Consider the following 22872-nt stretch of genomic DNA (forward strand, 5'->3'; position numbering starts at 1 on the left):
GGGCAACATGGCAAAACCCCGTCTCTACAAAAAATACAAAAATAATTAGCCAGGTGTGGTGGCATGCGCCTGTGGTCCCAGCTACCAGGGGAGCTGAGGTAGGAGGATGGCTTGAGCCTGGGAAGCAGTTTGCAGTGAGCCGAAATCGTACCACTGCACTCCAGCCTGGGCAACAGAGCCAGACATTGTCTCAAAAAAAAAAAAAAAGAGTAGAATGGTTAATAATAAATGGCCAAACACATTCATACAATAACTGTATAAAGCAATGATAATAAACTGTCGCTGTTCTCATCAGGAATGAATCTCAAAAATATGTGTTAAGTAAAAGAAGCCTGGGAGACTGAGGTGGGAGGCTCACTTGAGGTCAGGAGTTCAAGACCAGCCTGGGCGACACAGCGAGACCTGACCTCTACAAAAAATAATTAGCTGGGCATCATAGCGCATGACTATAGTCCCAGCTACTCGGGAGGCTGAGGCTGGAGGATCACTTGAACCCAGGAGGTCAAGGCTACAGTGAGCTGTGATAACACCTCTCCACTCCAGACTGGGTGACAGAGTAAGACCCTGTCTCAAAAAACAAACAAACAAACAAACAAACAAACAAAGTTTAAGGCTGGATGCGGTGGTTCCCAGCACTGTGGGAGGCCGAGGTGGGTGGATCACTTGAGCTCAGGGGTTCGAGACCATCCTGGCCAACATGGCAAAACCCTGTCTCTACTAAAAATACAAAAAAATTAGCCAGGCATGGTGGCGGGCACCTGTAATTCCAGCTACTTGGGAAGCTGAGACAGGAGAATTGCTTGAACCCAGGAAGTGGAGGTTGTAGTGAGCCAAGATTGCACCACTGCACTCCAGCCTGGGCAACAGAGCAAGACTCTGTCTCAAACAAAAAAAAAAAGGAAGGAAAGGAAAAAAAAAAAAAAACTAAAGAGACAAATCAATGCAATCTCTGTTTCTTCACTAGATTCTGATTTTTTTTAAGTGTGAAAATTTGAGTGCAGATTCTGTTTTAAATAATACTATTTATCAACACTTAAATTTCTTGTGTGATAATGATATTGTGGTTATACAGGGGAATAACCTTACTCTTATGAGAGATAAGGTGAAATATTCTAGGATGAAATATCCTTGATGTCTGTAACTTACCACAAATCCTTCCAAAAAAAAAATATAGAGAGAGAGAGAGAGAGAAAGAGAGAGAGAGAGAGAAAGAGAGAGAGAGAGAGACTGACATAAAGCAAATTCAGCAAAATGTGAACAGTGCATCTTGGTTAAGTTTTTATGGGAATTTTACAGAAGTTCTCAGTATTATCCTTTCAACTTTTCTATACGTGAGAAATTTTTCAAAATAAAAAGTTGAGGCCAGGTGCCAGGCTCACACCTGTAATCCCAACACTGTGGGAGGCCAAGGTGGGTGGATCACCTGAGGTCAAGCGTTCAAGACTAGCCTGGCCAACATGGTGAAACCCCGTCTCTACTAAAAATACAAAAAAATTAGCTGGGCATGGTGGCGGGCACCTGTAACTCCAGCTACTCAGGAGGCTGAGACAGGAGAATCGCTTGAACCCAGGAGGCAGAGGTTGCAGTGAGCCGAGATTGTGCCACTGTACTCCAGATCGGAAGAGAGAGCAAGACTCCATCTCAAAAAAAAAAAAAAAAGCCAGGCGTAGTGGCACACACCTGTAGTCTCAGCTACTCAGGAGGCTGAGGCAGGTGAGGCAGGAGAACCACTTGAACCTGGGAGGCTGAGGTTGCAGTGAGCCGAGATTGAGCCACTGTACTCCAGCCTGGGCAACACAGGGAGACTCCATCTCAAAAAAAAAAAAAAAAAAACATTGAGAGGGCAAATACCTTGTCTGACCTACTGTTATTCAAGAGTTCAACAGACTCTCAAAACTACATGTAAAGACTGGGAGAAGAAAACTAACTCTGAGCACTTACTATGCAGCAGGTACTCTTCGCATCTGTGATTTCAGTCAACACTAAAAGGGTAATTATTTTTTATTTTATTTATTTATTTTTTAAGTGATAGGGTTGCACTCTGTTGCCCAGGCTGGAATACAGTGGTTTATTCACATATGTGATCATCGTGCACTACAGACTCCAACTCCTGGGCTCAAGCAATCCTCCAGCCTCAGTCTCCTGAGTAGCTGGAACTACAGACATGCACCACCACACCCAGCTTTAAGGGTAACTATTATTGCTCTCGTTTTACAGAGGAGAAAACATACTCAGAAAGGTGGAGTGATAAGTCCAATAGTTGTGAGTGGTGAAGTTCCACCAAAACCTGCCAGGATGCGAGGCCATGCTCTTCCACTCTTTCACTCTGCTCTTCTCCCTGCCTACTTCTGTAGCCTCTCAATGCAAAATTTACTGTACCCAGTGAACCTCCACAGATAGGAAATCTACCTTCCGCAATAATACTCGATACTCAGTAACTGTGAAGTAATCAGATTGAACCATGCCTCTGCTGTTCAGCGAAGGAAGAAAAGCTAGTAGGAAAGTTGGGAAATAGAGATAACGTTTCTCATTCCTACGGGCTCCAACATGTACATACTAGAAAGGACTTCAATGAGAGATCAGCCATGCTGGCTGGGCGTGGTGGCTCATGCTTATAATCTCAGCACGTTCTCTCTCTCTGTCTCTTCCCCCCCTCCCCAAACAGGGTCTTGCTCTCTCACCCAGGCTGGAGGGCAATGGCACAATCACCGCTCACTGCAGCCTCAACCTCCCAGGCCCAAGTGATGCTCTCACCTCAGCCTCCAAAGTAGCTGGGACCACAGGCAAGCGCTACCATGCCTGGCTAATTTTTTAATTTTCAGTAGGAACGAGGTCTCCCTATATTGCAAAGGCTGGTCTCAAACTCCTGGCCTCAAGCGATCCTCCCGCCTCAGCCTCCCAAAGTGCTAAGATTACAGGTATGAGCCATCACGCCCAGCCAGGAACTCACCACTACAAAAATTGTTTTAAAAATACATTAGCCAGGCCAGGCACGGTGGCTCACACCTGTAATCCCAGCACTTTAGGAGGCCGAGGTGGGCGGATCACGAGGTCAGGAGATCGAGACCATCCTGGCTAATACGGTGAAACATCGTCTCTACTAAAAATGAAATAAAAAAAAAAATAGCCGGGCGTGGTGGCGGGCTCCTGTAGTCTCAGCTACTCCGGAGGCTGAGGCAGGAGAATGGTTCGAACCCGGGAGGCGGAGCTTGCAGTGAGTTGAGATCGCACCACTGCACTCCAGCCTGGGTGACAGAGCGAGACTCTGTCTCAAAAAAAAAAAAAAAAAATACATTAGCCAGGCATGGTGGTGCACACCTGTAGTCCCGGTTACTCAGGAGGCTGAGATGAAAGGATTGCCTGAGCCCGGGCGGGCAAGGATGCAGTGAGCCATGATCACACCGCCGCACTCTGGTGACAGAGTGAGACCCTGTCTCAATCAATCAATAGATCAACCACATAAAACAGAGCAATGTGGGGAACACAGAACAAAGAAAGCAATAAATGAAATTCCAACAAGTCATCTTGAGGATACACTAAAAAGACTATACCATTATGAAAAAGTAAGTATGTTCCTGAAATGCAAAAGTCATGAAGGACAGCTAGAATAAACACTAGCATTCAGGGCATTCCTTGAAATTTTAAGGAATTACTTCTGAATAAAAGAACTTTACTAGACAAGTAGTCAACACATGAAAAATCATACCCCAAAAGATGTTGTAATAGAACTTGAAGAAAGGTTTACATCCATTTGTGAGTGAAAACTCAGACCTTATTAAATTGAATAATAATAATAATAGACAACACATTGTTTCAGGCACTGTTCTGGCATTTTTACATAAATAACTCATTTAGGGCCAGGTGCAGTGGCTCACGCCTGTAATCCCAAGCTCTTTGGGAGGCCGAGGTGGGCAGGTTACCTGAGGTCAGGAGTTTGAGACCAGCTTGTCCAATATAGTGAAACCCCATTTCTACTTAAAAAAAAAAAATTAGCCAGGCCTGGTGGTGCATACCTGTAGCCCCAGCTACTTGGGAGGCTGAGGCAGGAGAATCACTTAAACCTGGGAGGCGGAGGTTGCAGTGAGCCGAGATCGCGCCACTGCACTCCAGCCTGGTCAACAGAGTGAGACTCGGTCTCAAAAATAAATAAATAAATAAATAACTCACTTAGTCCTCAGAGCAACTCTATGAGATAGGTCCTAGTATTTTCCCTGTTTTACACACGGCGAAATTAAGTCTAGAAAAATTAAGTAGATCTGTCCGAGATGACACTGCTGGTAAGTTAGTGGAGTTAGGATTCCAAGCCAGTGGGTCTGGCTTTAGAGCCTGTACTTGTAGCCGCTATTCTACACTGCCTCTCAAGGGAAGAGAAGGTTATTCACCTTTAATAGCTGGAAACCAGAGATTGATATGACAAGGCTAACTAACAAACTTTCTGTGAGAGACAGAATACTGGCTCAGCCCCACAGTTCTAACCCCACACAACAAGGCGTGGGGGAATTAGCTAAACAATCCTTTCAATCCTACTCTGCTTTAATCGGAGAAATGGGAAACTGGATTGATCAAGACTTGAAAATGAAACAGGCAATTGCTGAAGAGCATTGGTTCATTCAAAAAGTGTGCATTTGCTTCTTGTTAGATAGCCATAGAGTCTGTTATGAAAAGTTCAAATTTTGGCCAGGCACTGCAGCTCACGCCTGTAATCCCAGCACTTTGGGAGGCTGAGGTGGGCGGATCATGAGGTCAGGAGATCAAGACCATCCTGGCTAACACGGTGAAACCCCGTCTCTACTAAAAACACAAAAAATTAGCTGGGCATGGTGGCGGGCGCCTGTAGTCCCAGCTACTAGGGAGGCTGAGGCAGGAGAATGGCGTGAACCCAGGAGGCGGAGGTTGCAGTGAGCAGAGATCGCGCCACCGCACTCCAGCCTGGGCGACACAGCGAGACTCTGTCTCAAAAAAAAAAGAAAAGTTCAAGTTTTTCCCCCAGGCTGCCAGCATGTTCTGTTGCAATCCTACCTCTACCAGCTTTGGAAAGGAGGGCAAAGGAGAAGCAGAGCTGAAAATCAAACAAGTGATGGCCATGCCCCCTTAAAGGACCTTAGATCCTTTTCTATTAAATACATATACAGAGAGGGCAAACTTGCAAAACCAAAAGAATCCTTGGGCATAAGAGTGGCTCCAAGTGGCAAGATTTTTAGTACTGTTTACAGTACTGGCAAGTTAAATGTCCTATAAGAATCAGGAACAGAGCTGGGCACGGTGGCTCACGCATATAATCTCAGCACTTTGGGAGGCTGAGGCGGGCAGATCACTTGAAGTCAGGAGTTCAAGACCAGCCTGGCCAACATAGTGAAACCTGTCGCTACTAAAATTACAAAAATTAGTCAGGTGTGGTGGCAGGCACCCGTAGTCCCAGCTACTTGGGAGGCTGAGGCAGGAGAATCGCTCGAACCCAGAAGGCAGTGAGCCGAGATTGCGCCAATGCACTCCAGCATGGGCGACAGAGCGAGACTCCGTCTTAAGAAAGAAAAAAGAATCAGGAACTGAGGACACCCTTCAATCCCAGCCTGTGGGCATTCCTAACACAAAACAATTCAGAGAAACCCAGACCCCAAGATGCCTTAGTATTTCAGAAAACTAAATGTGGTAAGGCAAGAAAGGAGAGGCCCTCCTCTCAAGACACTTGCCAAACTCCAGAACACCTGACAGTGAGGCCAGAATCAGTCCTTGTTATCTCCCATGTTTTACAATCAAGACATCTTCTTCCTGAATCATTCACACTGCTAATAGAAACTGGTATGGGGGACACACCAACTCCTTTAAGTGCAATTCCTGTAACAGACATGCAGAATAAGACAGTAAGAAACACTAAGCGGTGGTCTTCTGCCTCTAAAGGAAGTGAAATACTAGTAAGTTGCTGAAAACTCTTAGAGGTGCTTCAAGGAGATGGGAGACGAGGAATGAGGCCCCAAGTTGAAACTATTTTCTTCTTCCTCATTCTAATCCTAACTAAACTCAAAAATGTATGGATGACTAGTGGAGTCACACAGGTTCAATACAGGCTCAACAGAGCACACGATTTGGGGCATGTCACAAACCCTCAGTATTCATTTCTGTGAAATGGAGGTTAGTAGCCTGCACTTCATAAAGGTTGTAGTGAACACTAAACGAGATAATAGATGTAATTTGTGCTCAACATGACACCACACAGGCAGTTAAATGTAAGATGTCTCTTAGCCCTTTTCTCCTCACCCCACCCCACCCCACCTTTGGACTATAAACCCCTTCGGAGACCTTATCATCCACTGCCTCCCGGCCGCAGAGACACAGGCGTCAACGCTGGTCCTTATAGTCCCCTTATTGGAGTGGGATTTGTCTGAATCTGCAGGTGAAAAGCTAGAGCGGAGCCCTCGGCCAACAAAACCAAACCCAGGGAAGCGAGGATGGGCCCTCAGCCAAAAGCTTGGTGGCGTCTGTTATTCACAGTGCGTCCCTTTCCTATCAACGCGCTGAGAGGGCTCGACTAGATTATTTCTGACTATCCAACTTGACGAGAGAAGCGCAAAGGTGACCACAGATGACGAGGCTGGCAGCCGCTCCAGGAGGCTGAGGCCGTGAGGGAGTGGGAACCCTAATGGAAACAGGCCCCTCCCCGGAGGGGACAGCCGGGAAGGATCGATCTATCCTCTCCTTCTCAAGCCCTCGCAGCTCAAGGCTGGGGACTTCCCAAGGGTCCCGTCACCCTCCCCGCCAAGCTCAAGTGGGACCAGAGGTGCTGGCAGGCGGGAAGTGGGGACCCGGGGGTATAGCCAAACACCAGAGCCCGGGCTCCGGAATGTGGTCAAAGAGGGGTCACCGGGGGAGGGGCCGGGTGGGGAGGACCTGGGGAGGGGCGGGGCTCAGGAGGGGGCAAGAGGTCGGGGTCCCCAGCTTCGGAGACTCGGGGTCCCTACCCGGCTCCCAGCCGTATGCTGAGCGCCCCCTCCAGCCCGGGTCTCCGCCGCACAGCGGGGCAGTCCCACTCCCCTTACCTGGCTCGGCTGCTCTGCCTGCTCCGAGGACGCCATCTTTCTGAGGCCTGACTAATCAACCGCCGCTGGGCGAGGTTTCTCCCAGGCGCCCTCGCTCTCGCCCTCCCGCCCAGACTAAGGTAGCCGGAACAGAGCCTGTCGATGTGGGGGACTGGGGCAGAGGGGTGGAGCCCAGGTGTCCGGGTCACCTTGCATAGTTTCCGTTAAGACTCTGCTTTCCAGGAAGATCCCAAGTCTATATCTTCTTTGCGTTGTTATATGTGTATTATTCTGTTTTTTTTTTTTTTTTTTTGAGACGGAGTTTCGCACTTGTTGCCGAGGCTGGAGTGCAATGGCGCGATATCGGCTCACCGCAACCTCAGCCTCCCGGTTTCAAGCGATTCTCCTGCCTCAGCCTCCCGAGTAGCTGGGATTGCAGGCATGCGCCACCATGCCCGGCTAACATTGTATTTTTAGTAGAGATGGAGTTTCTCCATGTTGGTCAGGCTGCTCTCGAACTCCCGACCTCAGGTGATCTGCCCGCCTCGGCCTCCCAAAGTGTTGGGATTACAGAAGTGAGCCACCGCGCCCGGCCCATATTATTCTTATTGAGTTAATCTCTGCCCATCCCCACAGTGCCATGGGCACATTTAGGGACTTGCCAATGGATGAATGCGAAGAAACTTGGAAATTAATTTTTAGACATCAGTTCAGTTCCATTCATTGAGTGCCTACTATATGCTAGGGACTTTGGTAGGCCTTGAAATAAAAACATTCAAGACTCAATCCCTACTCCCACGCCCAGGCCAAACACACATACAATTACAGTATTATGGGGATAGGACTCGGATAAGTGTGCAGGTCTATTGGGAGAACATAAAAGGGGGCATTTTGAAGAGAAGAGGCTTCTACAAAACGTCATTATTTTACACTGGTTGAATTGTTAGATTTTTTTTAATTGTTAGATTTTAAATTAAATATTGGACGGGAGCAGTGGCTCACACCTGTAATCCCAACACTTTAGGAGGCCAAGGCAGGAGGATCCCTTGAGCCCAGGAGGTTGAGGCTGCAGTGAACTGTGATTATGCCACTGCACTCCAGCCTGGGCGACAGAGCGAGACCTTGTCTAAAAATAAGATAAGAAAATAAAAAATGAAATTATATGAAAAAGGATACATACGTTAGAGTTAACCACCAGCTCCTTTTATAGTTGTGTTTTGATCAATATAGACTGCTTAAAAGGGATGACTTAATGAATAATTCCTCCTACTAAACGCTGTTTTAAATGTCTAAACTTTTCTTGAGATAATATCTAATTTCCTCTCCCACGTTTTTTTTGTTTGTTTTGCTTTTGTTTTTGTTTTTACTTGAGACGAAGTCTTGCTCCTGACGCCCAGGCTGGAGTGCAATGGTGCGATCTGGGCCGACTGCAACCTCCGCCTCCCGGGTTCAAGCGATTCACCTGCCTCAGCCTCCCAAGCAGCTGGGACTACAGGCGTGCGCCATCACGCCCGGCTAATTTTTGTATTTTTAGTAGAGATAGGGTTTCACCATGTTGGCCAGGCTGGTCTCAAACTACTGACCTCAGATCATCTGTCCGCCTCGGCCTCCTAAAGTGCTGAGATTACAGGGGTGAGCCACCGCCCCCGGGGCCCTTGCCCACGTTTTTATAAACAAAATATGAGGTGGGAGGATTGCTTGAGCCCAGGAGATCAAAACTGCAGTGAGCCATCATCGCGCCACTGCACTCCAGCCTGGGAGACAGAGCGAAACGCTGTCTCAAAAAAAGAAAAAAGAAACAAGGAAGGAAAGTGTCCCCCGAATGAATAAATATGAGCAGATAATTACTTCTAGTTTACATAAAATGCCCTCTTTTAAGAGAGGAACTTTTTGATCATTTTTATTACTATTCTTTTAATCTTAGATGTTTATTTTTGAGGAGGAAAAAAACAAACTTTTCCATAGTAGCAGTATTAAAACAGAGATGAATATGTTGTCAAGAGGCATCTGAACAATCTCCAACAGTGCCGAGCTTCGCATTTCCCCTTTCCTCTCTGATGCATTTGAGACTTTAATGCTTACTATATTTATTTAAGCGTTTTGTTCTGAGACCCCAAACTAATTTGCACAGCTGAAGCAGGAAATAGAATGGGTGGAAACATGCGGGTGTCTGTATTAGCATTATGCATCTCATATGCGAATAGGAATGCTCTAAAAATTCAATACAGTATACATGCGTGTGCATCGTCATGCAAAATAAGTCTCTATTGGCCTTATTTTTGAACGCGCGAATGCAGCTCCTAAAAGGTAAAAACAACTCCTAGGCTGAATCGCGCGATAGAACGAAAGCGGCTTTAAACCCAGAGACTACAGTTTCCGGCATGCCTCGACGCCACACGTGATTAGCGGCAACTAGAACTACATCTCCCGGCGTGCCCTGGTCTCACGTGTGATTTGCTGCGGAACGAACTACATCTCCCGGCAGGCTGCGGAAGGGGGTCGAGTAGAAGGACCGCCGCTCCGGCCTCCCGCGACTTCTCGAAGCTGGGCAGGTCCCACCTTGTAGAGGATGGAGGTGACCGGGGACGCCGGGGTACCAGAATCTGGCGAGATCCGGACTCTAAAGCCGTGTCTGCTGCGCCGCAACTACAGCCGCGAACAGCACGGCGTGGCCGCCTCCTGCCTCGAAGACCTGAGGAGCAAGGGTTGGCTCGGGACCCCGGGCGAGGGTGTGGGGGAGCCAGGGCCGGGTGAGGACGTCCGGCGGGGGCGAGGCGGGGTCAGGAGAGGCGACTGGGGGATTCTTGTATCTCGGGTGGAGCCTTGGGACAGAAACAGTCCGAGTGGGCATAGCGATTTACAGATTTAAGGCGCTTGAGCGTAATTAATCTCGTGCGAGACTCCAAGGTGGTGGGAAGACAGCCAGGAAGCAATGTGCAAATTAAGCCAGACTCGGCTTAGGTCTCTTGCCTGAAATCACTTCGATGTTGGACCAAACGGACCCCACTGGGTTCCTGCCACTCCGGCACACTCAGATGGTACAAGAACCCCCAGCTGAGCCCACGGCGGGGTGGGGAGGGGTTTCCACCGTCCGCTCTGACAGGAACCTATGCAGGAAAGAGGGAGCTGCTACTGACCATTTCTGGAGGTCCAGACAAGGAACGTGAGTTGTAAGTGACGGAGCCGACGGAAGTTCCGAGCCCGGCCCCATACCTTTACCAGCTGCTTGGCCTTGCACTTAACCAGCTCTCAACCCTCAGTTTTCTCATCAGCAAATTGGGTATAATATTTATAGCCCTGCTTCAAAGGGTTGTTGGTTCTCTCAAATAAGATGATATATTTAAGTGACTTACAAGTCTTATTAGCCAGTAGCAACAAATCGCTTACCCAAAGAAGTTTTACAGGTTACATGTGTGAGCCAGCCCCAGGCATGTAGTCACAGTGTGTGTCAGAGGGCACAGTTGCTTCCTCTCAGTCACCAACAGAAATCATATGGAAATTTTCAGAGACCCATGAACAGCCAAAGCATTATAAATGCTTTGGTAACATGGATTTTGCATATAAGTATTTATGTATTTTTTTCCTGACATTAGATTACTTTACTTCTAATTCCCCTTCAGTGCCGTGGCTGGATGTGCATGGCACAGAGGCTGGTGTTCTCTGCAGTCCAGTGCATACATGCCTTGCTGTTCTATTGGGTGGTAGACAACACCGCTGAAGGATATTTGTAGTCTCTTGGCTATTTCTGATCACTCCAGTCCCGTTAGTATTTGAAGCATTGCTATCCCTAAATGGAATAGTACAGACCTGTCCTGGAGAAAGCCTCTCCGCCAATGATAATGATATGAAAAGCTACTGATAGAAGCTTCCACTTATTTTATACTTTCCCATAGGTTAGAAAAGAAGCTGCTAAGGAAGATACTGTAAAGAACAAAAAGCATTTTCTTTCTTTTTTTTTTTTGAGACGGAGTGTCACTCTGTCACCCAGGCTGGAGTGCAGTGGCGCTATCTCGGCTCACTGCAAGCTCCGCCTCCCGGGTTCACTCCATTCTCCTGCCTCAGCCTCCCGAGTAGCTGGGACTACAGGCGGCCACCACCACACCCATCTAATTTTTTGTATTTTTTAGCAGAGACAGGTTTTCACCATGTTAGCCAGGATGGTCTCGATTGCCTGACTTTGTGATCCACCCGCCTCGGCCTCCCAAAGTGCTGGGATTACAGACGTGAGCCACCGCGCCTGGCCTTTTTGGTGTATTTTTTGACATTTTTACACGTAGGAGAATTTAAGAGGACAACTGAGGGCCGGGTGCGGTGGCTCACACCTGTAATCCCAGCACTTTGGGAGGCCGAGGTGGGCGGATCACGAGGTCAGGAGATCGAGACCATCCTGGCTAACATGGTGAAACCCCGTCTCTACTAAAAATACAAAAAATTAGCCAGGCGTGGTGGTGGGCGCCTGTAATCCCAGCTACTCCGGAGGCTGAGGCAGGAGAATGGCGTGAACCCGGGAGGCGGAGCTTGCAGTGAGCCGAGATAGTGCCTGGGCACTCCAGCCTGGGCGACAGAGCAAGACTCCGTCTCAAAAAAAAAAAAAAAAAAAAAGAGGAAAACTGAATAAATGAATGAGAGACTGGTTGTTTGCAAGGAATCAAACTAGACTTTGATTGGTCGTTCACTCCAGTAAAAACTCAAATGCCTACCATACGTGAGTGTGGAGTAGCTGGAGTAAACATACTTTCAGGAGCCAGACTTTGTGGGTTTAAATCCCAGCTTTGCCACTTACTGTGTGATCTTAGACAAGTTACTTAATCTCTCTGAGCCTTGGGTTCATCATCTATAAAACAGAACTAATAAAAGTACCTACTTTACAGGATTATTATGAGATTAAATACTGTACATGAAAAGCACTTAGGCCAGGCGCGGTTGCTCATGCCTGTAATCCTAGCACTTTGGGAGGCCGAGGCAGGTAGATGATTAGGTCGGGAGTTCCAGACCAGACTGGCCAAGATGGTGAAACCCCGTCTCTACTAAAAATACAAAAATTAGCCAGGCACGGTGGCCGGTGCCTGTAATCCCAGCTACTCGGGAGACTAAGGCAGAGAGTTGCTTGAACCCAGGAGGCGGAGGTTGCCGTGAGCCAAGATTGTACTACTGCACTCCAGCCTGTCTCAAAAAAAAAAAAAAAAAAAGAAAGAAAGAAAAGCACTTAGGGCCGAGCACAGTGGCTCACGCCTCTAATCCCAGCACTTTGGGAGGCCAAGGCGGGTGGATCCTGAGGTCAGGAGTTCGAGACCAGCCTGGTCAACATGGTGAAACCACGTCTCTACTAAAAATACAAAAATTAGCCAGACATGGTGGTGCACGCCTATAATCCCAACTACTCGGGAGGCTGAGGCAGGAAAATCACTTGAACCTGGGAGGCAGAGGTTTCAGTGAGCCGAGACCGCACCCCACTGCACTGCAGCCTGGGTAATAGAGTGAGACCCTGCTACAAAAAAAAAAGAAAAGAACACTTAGAACAGAATCAGGCACGTGATGAGTGTTCTGGTAGTGCTAGAAGTGATGATTGTGATTCTAGTTATTACCCACCAGGAGTTCTGCTCAGCTCTGGAGCCATACATACTTGAGATGCAGGGATAGAGGTAATTTCCTTGTGGTTATTTGTCATTTGCCAAATATTTTATTCTTTTCAGCCTGTGACATTCTGGCCATTGATAAGTCCCTGACACCAGTCACCCTGGTCCTGGCAGAGGATGGCACCATAGTGGATGACGACGATTACTTTCTGTGTCTACCTTCCAATACTAAGTTTGTGGCGTTGGCTAGTAATGAGAAATGGGCATACAACAATTCAGGTAAGAAACTCTAGCCATACATAAAACGGCCTATGCAGTACAGCATCCGTCATGATTACTTTCACTTCACAGACAATTGCCATTTGTCTGGCTTTTTAAGCATTTGTTCAACAGATATTTACTGAGCACTTTCTATGTGCCAGACATGGTGCTGAGTCCTGGGGATAAAGATGAATGAGGCCAGGCACGGTGGGCAGATCACCTGAGCTCAGGAGTTTGAGACCAGCCTGGCCAACATGGCGAAAGTCCATCTCTACTGAAAATACAAAAACTAGCTGAGCATGGTGGCAGGCACCTGTAATCCCAGATACTTGGGAGGCTGAGGCAGGAGAATTGCTTGAACCTGGGAGGTGGAGGTTGCAGTGAGCTGAGATTGTGCCACTGCACTCCAGCCTGGGCGACAGAACGAGACTCTGTCTCAAAAAAAAAAATAAAAAAATAGATGAATGAGACATGGGCCCAGTTCTCAACTAACTCATGGACAGACAGCAACTGAAATGCAGCCTGGCAGGGAGCTCAGTGCTGCAGGCTGCAGTCCAGCTGTTGAGGTCTGGATCCCGGCTCTACCATTTACTAACGAGGTGACCTTGTGCAAATTACATAACTTCTCAGTGCCTTGTTGACATAATAATTATAGAACCTGTCCCCTAAGATTGTTGTAAAGATAATATAGTACATATCAAACCAGGGTTTCTCAATGACACTGTTGACATTTGGGGCTGGAGTTGTGAAGAGGATGCTTTGTGTATGATAGGACGTTTAGTAGCATCCTAGATGTTACGAACCTCCCCCCACCACTGTGATAACCAAGAATAAATGACTCCAGATATTGTCAGATGTCTCCTGAGGGGCAAAATTGCTCCCACTTGAGAACCACTGATATGAAGCGTTTAGATCTTACCTGGCACATAGTTAAGGACTCAATAAATGTTACCTGTCCCTGCCATCATCATCATCACAGGAGATAGAAAGGGGACTAACACTGGTGACCAAGGATCAAGAAGTGTCTTGAGAGGGGATTAGTTTTAGGGAGGGACTCAAAAAAAAAAGTGTCCTGAAGTGTGCCACAAAATTGAGGAAGTCATCCTACAGCAGTGGCCCTACCAGCCACCTTTGCGCACAGGCCTAAGGGACAGCAATCTATGGCTACAGCTCCCCCAGTTAAAGAAGGGACCAATCCCCAAGCACAGAGAAATGCTGGCACAAATGACCGTTTTCGTATAAAAAACAGGACACCCCTGGACACACAGAAACCAGAAAGGGAAGTGTGATTGGATTCCGTGTAGGTGTGACCACACATTGGGTTTAAATGGCTTCTTTCTATGGAAGAATACAGAGCCGTTGCACACAGAGATAAAGATGAAAGAGGGTCAGGCACGGTGGCTTACGCCTGTAATCCCAGCACTTTGGGAGACCGAGGCGGGCAGATCACTTGAAGTCAGGAGTTTGAGACCAGCCTGGCCAACATGGTGAAAGCCCATCTCTACTAAAAATACCAAAATTAGCTGGTCATGGTGGTGGGCACCTGTAATCCCAGCTACTCGCAAGGCTGAGGCAGGAGAATCGCTTGAACTCGGGCAGTGGAGGTTGCAGTGAGCCAAGATCGTGCCACTGCACTCCAGCCTGGGCAACAGAGTGAGACTCTGTCTCAAAAAAAAAAAAAAGAAAGAAAGAAAGAAGAGGGAAAGTCAAGGTCCTGGATGGATATTGGCCCTGCTGTGAATCCTTGAGATAAGATGCTTCTTTCCCATTGAAATTAGTCTAGATCCTCAAGAGGTCTGTGTGTGCTGGGGGAGGAGGTGAAAACAGCACTTCAGGTTGTTCTGTGACTGGCATCTTCTCCCATGTGTCAGATGGAGGTACAGCTTGGATTTCCCAAGAGTCCTTTGATGTAGATGAAACAGACAGCGGGGCAGGGTTGAAGTGGAAGAATGTGGCCGGGCAGCTGAAAGAAGATCTGTCCAGCATCATCCTCCTATCAGAGGAGGATCTCCAGGTAAAGCCTCCTCCACAACCTGCGACAATGTTCATCCGGCCTCTGCCCCCCGCCCCAGCACCTTCTTAGCTTCCATACTTGCCATAGCAATTTCTTTGTTTTAATCTTAATTTTTAAATAATTCTTAAATTACAACTAAGATTTTTCATCTTCTCATTCTCACCTAGAGTAATTTTTCAACCCTCGTCACGAAGCAGAATTACCTGTGGATTTTTTTTTTTTTTTTTTTTTGAGACACAGTCTTACTCTGTCGCCCAGGCTGGAGTGCAGTGGTGCAATCTCAGCTCACTGCAGTCTCCACCTCCCGGGTTCAAGCAATTCTCCTGCCTCAGTGTCCCAGGTAGCTGGAATTACAGGTGCACACCAACACGCCTGGCTAATTTTGGTATTTTTAGTAGAGACAGCGTTTCATCATGTTGGCCAGGCTGCTCCTGAGCTCAAGTGATCCACCCGCCTCGGCCTCCCAAAGTGCTGAGATTATAGGTGTAAGCCACCGCGCCCGGCCAGATTTTTTTTTTAATACAAATGCCTGGGATCCACCCTAAACCTAGTTAGGTGGACGCTGGGGTCAGGGATGCCCTGCTAGAGAATGTAGCGTTGGAGTAGCTGGCTTTACATCCCAGCGCTGTCACCACGACTTTGAGCCAGTAGCTTAGCTTCTCTCCTTGTGTTTTCTCTCTAGTAAGATTGGGATAGGCCAGGTGCAGTGGCTCACGCCTGTAATCTCAGCACTTTGGGAGGCCGAGGCAGGCAGATCACGAGGTCAGGAGATCGAGACCATCCTGGCTAACACGGTAAAACCCCATCTCTACTAAAAATACAAAAGATTAGCCGGGCGTGGTGGTGTGCACCTGTAGTCCCAGCTACTCGGGAGGCTGAGGCAGAAGAATCGCCTGAACCCAGGAGGTGGAGCTTGCAGTGAGCCGAGATCGCACCACTGCACTCCAGCCTGGGTGACAGAGAGAGACTCCATCTCAAAAAGAAAAAAAAGATTGGGATAAAAACAGTATGTTTTCATTCAAAGAAAATTTCTCTTTGAGACAGGGTCTTGCTTTGTCACCCAGTGCAGTGGCATGATCATAGCTCACTGCATCCTCGACCTCCTGGGCTCAAGCCATCCTCCCACCTCAACCTCTCAGGTAGCTAAGACTGTAGGCTTGCACCACCACACTGCACTACTTTTTCTTTTTTTTTTTTTTAATTTTTGTAGGCCAGGTGCAGTGGCTCATACCTGTAATCCTAGCACTCTGGGAGGCCAAGGTTAGCAGATTGCCTGAGTTCAGGAGTTTGATGTGGTAAAACCCTATCTCTACAAAAATTAGCTAGGTGTGGTGGCGTGTGCCTGTAGTTCCAGCTACTCAGGAAACTGAGGCGGAAGGATCACTTGAGCCCAGGTGGTCAAGGCTTCAGTGAGCCATGACTATACCACACCAACCTGGGCAACAGAGCAAGACCCCGTCTCAAAAATAAATAAATAAATAAATAAAGCCAGGCGCGGTGGCTCACACCTATAATCCTAGAACTTTGGGAGGCCGGGGCGGGCAGATCACGATGTCAAGAGATCAAGACCATCCTGGCAAACATGGTGAAACCCCGTCTTTACTAAAAATACAGCCGGGCACGGTGGCTTAACGCCTGTAATCCCAGCACTTTGGGAGGCCGAGGAGGGTGGATCACAAGGTCAGGAGTTCAAGACCAGCTTGGCCAAGATGGTGAAATCCCGTCTCTACTAAAAATATAAAAATTAGCCAGGCGTGGCAGCAAGCGCCTGTAATCCCAGCTACTCAGGAGGCTGAGGCAGGAGAATCACTTGACCCGGGAGGGGGAGGTAGCAGTGAGCAGAGATCACGCCACTGCATTTTAGCCTGGGAGACAGAGCAAGACTCTGTCTCAAAAAACAAAAAAATTACAAAAATTAGCTGGGTGTGATGGCGTGTGCCTGTAGTCCCAGCTACTCAGGAGGCTGAGGCAGGAGAATAGCTTGAACCCAGGAGGCGGAGGTTGCAGTGAGCCGAGATCACGTCATTGCACTCCAGCCTGGCGACAGAGCAAGACTCAGTCTCAAAAAAAATTAATTAATTAATGTTTTATAGAGAGGAGGTCTTCACAGGTTGCCTAGGCTGGTCTTGAACTCCTGGGCTCAGGCAGTCCTCCCACCCTGGCCTCCCAAAGTGCTGGGATTATTGATATGAGCCTCTGTGCTTGACCCAAAAAATATTTATTGAGCCCCATCCTGTGCCTGTCATGGTTCTATGCACTGGGTGTGCAGTGGCGAACAAGCCAGGCACAGTCTCTGCTCTAACGGTACTTGTATTCTGATGAAGGGAGGCAGAAAGCAACAGGAAAGCATATCAGACGGTGGTATGCAGAGAGTGATGGAGGCTACTCTAGATTGGAACACGGAGGAAGGCCTCTTTGAGGAAATGATTTCTTGGTGTTTTTTGTTTTGGTTTGGTTTGAGACAGGGTCTAGCTGTGTCACCCAGGCTGGAGTGCAGTAGTGCAATCTCAGCTCACTGCACCATCTGCCTGCTGGGCTCAAGCGATCCTCCCACCTCAGCCTTCCAAGTAGCTGGGACCACAGGCATACTCCACCATGCCTGGTGAATTTTTATATTTTTGGTAAAGACAGGGTTTCACCATGTTGCCCAGGCTGGTCTTAAACTCCTGAGCTCAAGCAGTCCTCCTGCCTCAGCCTCCCAGAGTGCTGGGATTATAGGTGTAAGCCACTACACCCGACCCTTCTTCCCAATTTTAACACTAGAAGAAAATTAGAAAAATTGGCCGGGCGCAGTGGCTCACACCTGTAATCCCAGCACTTTGGGAGGCCGAGGCGGGCAGATCACAAGATCAGGAGATCGAGACCATCCTGGCTAACACGGTGAAACCCCGTCTCTACTAAAAATACAAAAAATTAGCCAAGCATGGTGGCAGGCGCCTGTAGTACCAGCCACTCAGGAGGCTGAGGCAGGAGAATGGCGTGAACCCAGGAGGCAGAGCTTGCAGTGAGCCGAGATCGCGCCACTGCACTCCAGCCTGGGTGACAGAGCGAGACTCTGTCTCAAAAAAAAAAAAAAAAAAAAAATTAGAAAAATTACATGCTTTTCTTTTGACTGTCTGCCAACTATCATAGTAGGTAACTTTGGGAAATGGATGCAATGAGTTCTGAAACGGATGTATTTGAGAGATGGAACACCGTGTTTAGAAAGTCCTTGTAGGCCGGGCGCGGTGGCTCACACCTGTAATCCCAGCACTTTGGGAGGCCAAGGCGGGTGGATCACCTGAGGTCAGGAGTTCAAGACCAGCCTGGCCAACATGACAAAACCCCGTCTCTACTAAAAATACAAAAATTAGCTGGGCTTGGTGGCACATGCCTGTAATCCCAGCTACTAGGGAGGCTGAGGCAGGAAAATTGCTTGAACCCAGGAGGCGGAGATTGCAGTGAGCCGAGATCACACCATCGCACTCCAGCCTGGGCAACAGAGCAGACTCCATCTCAAAAAAAAAAGAAAGTCAGAAAGTCCCTGTAGATTTCTAAGCGTCTGTGTTTGTTTGTTAGATGCTTGTTGACGCTCCCTGCTCAGACCTGGCTCAGGAACTACGTCAGAGTTGTACCACCGTCCAGCGGCTGCAGCACACACTCCAACAGGTGCTTGACCAAAGAGAGGAAGTGCGTCAGTCCAAGCAGCTCCTGCAGCTGTACCTCCAGGCTTTGGAGAAAGAGGGCAGCCTCTTGTCAAAGCAGGAAGGTAGGACTCTCTGCAGGCAGAGTCACTCTGAGAATTCAGGGCTGACGGAGGCGTCCTTCGGGAGGACACTATTTGTGATGTAGCCAGGGCCACTGAAGCCGCGGCTGCTGGGATGCGGGACGGGCACGTTTCTCTCTTGCCCGGCCAGTTATTCTGGCGAGTTGGTCATGTGGCTGTGTGGTCACACCACGTCTGATCTCTGTCTCGTGTCTCCTTTGCAGAGTCCAAAGCTGCCTTTGGTGAGGAGGTGGATGCAGTAGACACGGGTATCAGCAGAGAGACCTCCTCGGACGTTGCGCTGGCGAGCCACATCCTTACTGCACTGAGGGAGAAGCCGGCTCCAGAGCTGAGCTTATCTAGTCAGGATTTGGAGGTGGGCGGAAACCAGGGTCACTGAGCTACAGAGGAGGACATGCCCTGGGATGTAGTAGTATCATGCAGAGGTGTGTGGGCCCTTTTGTTCACCTCTGCAGACTGTGAATCCTAGCTGCCAATTTGCCTATTATATGCCAAGGCATTTGCAAAAATCTCATTAATCTAAATCAAAATAGCTTTAAAGAAGAATGCATACACTTCCTCAGATCATCAAACAGACTCTGGTCCAAGGTTGGTAATGAAATGACTGTTCCTGACAGGGAGGAATAGCAGGGCCCAATCTTCTGAGATGGCTTCTGGGTCTTTCCATGGTCAGAGAAGATCTATAGTCCGTCCTGAGGTCTGTCAATGTCACAGGAAAAGGCAAACTTGAGGGGATCGTCGCCTGCTGGCTAAGACCAGGGAACTAAAAACTTGAGGAAGGGAACCCGCCTGGGTGGGTGCTACTTCTGATTCATTGTCCTTGTCCCTGTCATAAGTACCTCCCTATTGTAGATAGAAGGGAAGGAAACTGTTGATTTGAGCTTGGCTAAATTTCCTGAAGGTGGAGGACCTTAGAGTTGCTCCAAGTAAACTTTCCAAGGACTTCTTCCTGTTGGTGTTGTAAGAAAAGGCCCATGCTTGGCCGGGCACAGTGGCTTATGCCTGTTAATGCCAGTACTTTGGGAGGCCGAGGCAGGTGGATCACCTGAGGTCAGGAGTTCGAGACCAGCCTGACCAACATGGCGAAACCCCGTCTCTACTAAAAATACAAAAATTAGTCTGGCATGGTGGTGGGAGGCTGAAGCAAGAGAATCACTTGAACCCAGGAGGTGGAGGTTGCTGTGAGCTAAGATCGCGCCACTGCACTCCAGCCTGGGTGACAAGAGTGAAACTCCGTCTTAAAAAAGCCCATGGCAGGCTGGGCGCGGTGGCTCACGCCTATAATCCCAGCACTTTGGGAGGCCAAGGTGGGCGGATCACGAGGTCAGGAGATCGAGACCATCCTGGCGAACACGGTGAAACCCCGTCTCTACTAAAAAAAAATACAAAAAAATTAGCCAGGCGTGGTGGTGGGCACCTGTAGTCCCAGCTACTCAGGGGGCTGAGGCAGGAGAATGGCGTGAACCCGGGAGGCGGAGCTTGCAGGGAGCCGAGATAGTGTCACTGCACTCCAGCCTGGGTAACAGAGGGAGACTCCGTCTCAAAAAACAAAAAGCCCGTGGCAATTAATGGTAAAGGAAACCCGGCATTTCAGTGTAAAGAGGTAACATAAACGAATACTGCCTCATCGCACTCACCAAAAGAGAGTCAGGAGAGCAGCAGGAGAGGCGCACAGAAGGCCCAGTTCTCAGGGGTTTTTATTCTTGCTGCAGTTGGTTACCAAGGAAGACCCCAAAGCACTGGCTGTTGCCTTGAACTGGGACATAAAGAAGACGGAGACTGTTCAGGAGGCCTGTGAGCGGGAGCTCGCCCTGCGCCTGCAGCAGATGCAGAGCTTGCATTCTCTGCGGAGCATCTCAGCAAGCAAGGCCTCACCACCTGGTGACCTGCAGAATCCTAAGCAAGCCAGACAGGATCCCACATAGCAGTAGCGGGAAGTGTGCCAAGGAAGCTCTGTGGCGTTGTGTTATTGGTAGACACCCTCAGCCTCATCATTTGACTACGTATGTACTACTCTACCCCCTGCCTTAGAGCACCTTCCAGAGAAGCTATTCCAGGTCTCAAGATATGCCGTTCCACCAATTTTTTTTTAGCCCCACCAGCTTCAGGACTTCTGCCAATTTTGAATGACATAGCTGCACCAACAATATCCCGCCTCCTCTAATTACATATGATGTTCTCTGTTCAAAAGTAATTGGCAGTGATTGGCCGGGCGCGGTGGCTCACGCCTGTAATCCCAGCACTGGGAGGCCGAGGGGGGCGGATGGTGAAGTCAGGAGATCGAGACCATCCTGGCTAACACGGTGAAACCCTGTCTCTACTAAAAATACAAAAAAAATTAGCCAGCCATGGTGGCAGGCGCCTGTAATCCCAGCTACTTGGGAGGCTGAGGCAGGAGAATGGCGTGAACCCAGGAGGCAGAGCTTACAGTGAGCTGAGATTGCGCCACTGCACTCCAGCCTGGGCAACAGAGAGAGACTCTGTCTCAAAAAAAAAAAAAAAAAAGTAATTGGCAGTGACTATGGGCGCACTGCCTAACGTTTAGCCCTGCCCCATATGGAACATGTTAAAAAAAAAAAAGGCCAGGCCGAGCGTGGTGGCTCACGCTTATAATCCCAGCACTTTGGGAGGCCAAGGCGGGTGGATCACGAGGTCAAGAGATCGAGACCATCCTGGCGAACACAGTGAAACGTGTTTCTACTAAAAGTACAAAAAACTAGCTGGGCGTGGTGGCAGGCGCCTGGAGTCCCAGCTACTCGGGAGGCTGAGGCAGGAGAATTGCTTGAACTGGGGAGGCAGAAGTTGAAGTGAGCCGAGATTATGCCACTGCACTCCAGCCTGGGCGACAGAGTGACACTCTGTCTCAAAAAAAAAAAAAAAGGACAGGCACCACAGTGGCTCACACCTTTGATCCCAGCACTTTGGAGGCCGATGCAGGCGGATCACATGAGGTCAGGAGTTCAAGACCAACCTGGCCAATATGGTGAAACCCCGTCTCTACTAAAAATACAAAAATTAGCTGGGCATGGTGGCAGGTGCCTGTAATCCCAGCTACTCGGTAGGCAGAGGTTGCAGTGAGCTGAGAGCGCACCACTGCACTCCAGCCTGGGTGACAGAGCGAGACTCCGTATCTCAAAAAAAAAAAAAAAGTTTTGTTTTGTTTTTTTGAGACAGAGTCTCACTCTGTCACCTAGTCTGGAGTGCAGTGGCACATTCTCGGCTCACTGCAACCCCCACCTCCCAGGTTCAAGCGATTCTCCTGTTTCAGCCTCCTGAGCAGCTGGGATTACAGGCACATGCCACCATGCCCGGCTAATTTTTGTATTTTTAGTAGAGACAGGGTTTTGTCACATTGGCCAGGCTGGTCTCAAACTCCTGACCTCAGGTGATCCACCCACCTCAGCCTCCCAAAGTGCTGGGATTACAGGTGTGAGCCACCGCCCCTGGCCAGAAAAAAAAGTTTTTAAATAAAGTAATTGTCAGCTTAGGCAACATAGCAAGACCCTGTCTCTACAAAAAAAAATTTTAAGTTAACCAGGCATGGTGGCACTGACCTATAATCCTAGCTACTCTGGAGGCTAAGGCGAGAGGGTCACTTGAGCCCAGGAGCTCAAGGCTGATCATGCCACCATACTCCAGCCTGGATGATAGAGTAAGACTCTACTTTTTTTTTTTTTTTTTTAAAGGTAATTATCAAGGGCAATGAAAAGAGATGGTCGTATTTCCAATTCATTATCCTTATTCTGAAGATAGTACTGCAGAATTTTAAGCAGAGATAGTGGTGAAGATGGTGACATTATAGAGTGTTGACTATGGCCACAAACTTGTTTCTCCAGTTAATGAATTTTTTTATTTGTTTGTTTAAAGATACATATTAAGCTTGTAGACCATAGGGACATACGGAGAGTCCATTGCTAATATCTCATTCAGTATTGTGAAATTATATCTCACCACTGTGAAACTCTTCAGTTTTCTAATTGCTTTATCAGCAGGGGGTATAAAAGGTCATGAAAGCAATTTCCACATGCTGTGGCTCCAGGTCTCTGGGTGTGAAGGAGAGCAAGCCTGGTTTGTCCTCCTCCTGTCTCCACACAGACGGCTTGTGCAGGTTTGGTAATCTACAGTACACTCCTTGCAGGGAAAAGGTGATGAGTCATCATGGACTTATTTGACCATTTTTTATGCATGCTTAGAGGAAAACAGAATACTGTTAAGAGATTCATCGGCTAGTTATTAAGTAAA

At 48.3% G+C, this 22872-nt stretch overlaps 2 protein-coding genes across 5 annotated transcripts in view; one reads left to right on the plus strand and one right to left on the minus strand.

The window, feature by feature from the left end:
- The window catches only part of PEX14 (peroxisomal biogenesis factor 14), a 159970-nt gene extending 152845 nt beyond the window's left edge, over positions 1 to 7125 (minus strand). For 2 of the 4 annotated variants that reach the window (XM_055384158.2, XM_055384153.2), the window contains exon 1: positions 7035 to 7125. In XM_055384158.2, the coding sequence (XP_055240133.1) occupies positions 7035 to 7070 (36 nt within the window). In that variant the 5' untranslated portion in view covers positions 7071 to 7125. The other 2 variants (XM_055384165.2, XM_055384174.2) reach the window with 2 other exon arrangements.
- On the plus strand, positions 6910 to 22594 carry DFFA (DNA fragmentation factor subunit alpha). Its single transcript, XM_055384178.2, has 7 exons — positions 6910 to 7153; positions 9338 to 9718; positions 12707 to 12868; positions 14722 to 14864; positions 18423 to 18612; positions 18834 to 18985; positions 20343 to 22594. The coding sequence occupies exons 2-7, from the start codon at positions 9583 to 9585 to the stop codon at positions 20553 to 20555; spliced, it is 996 nt and encodes a 331-aa protein (XP_055240153.1). The 5' UTR covers positions 6910 to 7153; positions 9338 to 9582; the 3' UTR covers positions 20556 to 22594.
- The last annotated feature ends 278 nt before the right edge of the window (positions 22595 to 22872 follow it).

The sequence above is a fragment of the Gorilla gorilla genome, chromosome 1 (genome assembly GCF_029281585.2).
Source record: "Gorilla gorilla gorilla isolate KB3781 chromosome 1, NHGRI_mGorGor1-v2.1_pri, whole genome shotgun sequence".
Classification (NCBI taxonomy): domain Eukaryota; kingdom Metazoa; phylum Chordata; class Mammalia; order Primates; family Hominidae; genus Gorilla; species Gorilla gorilla.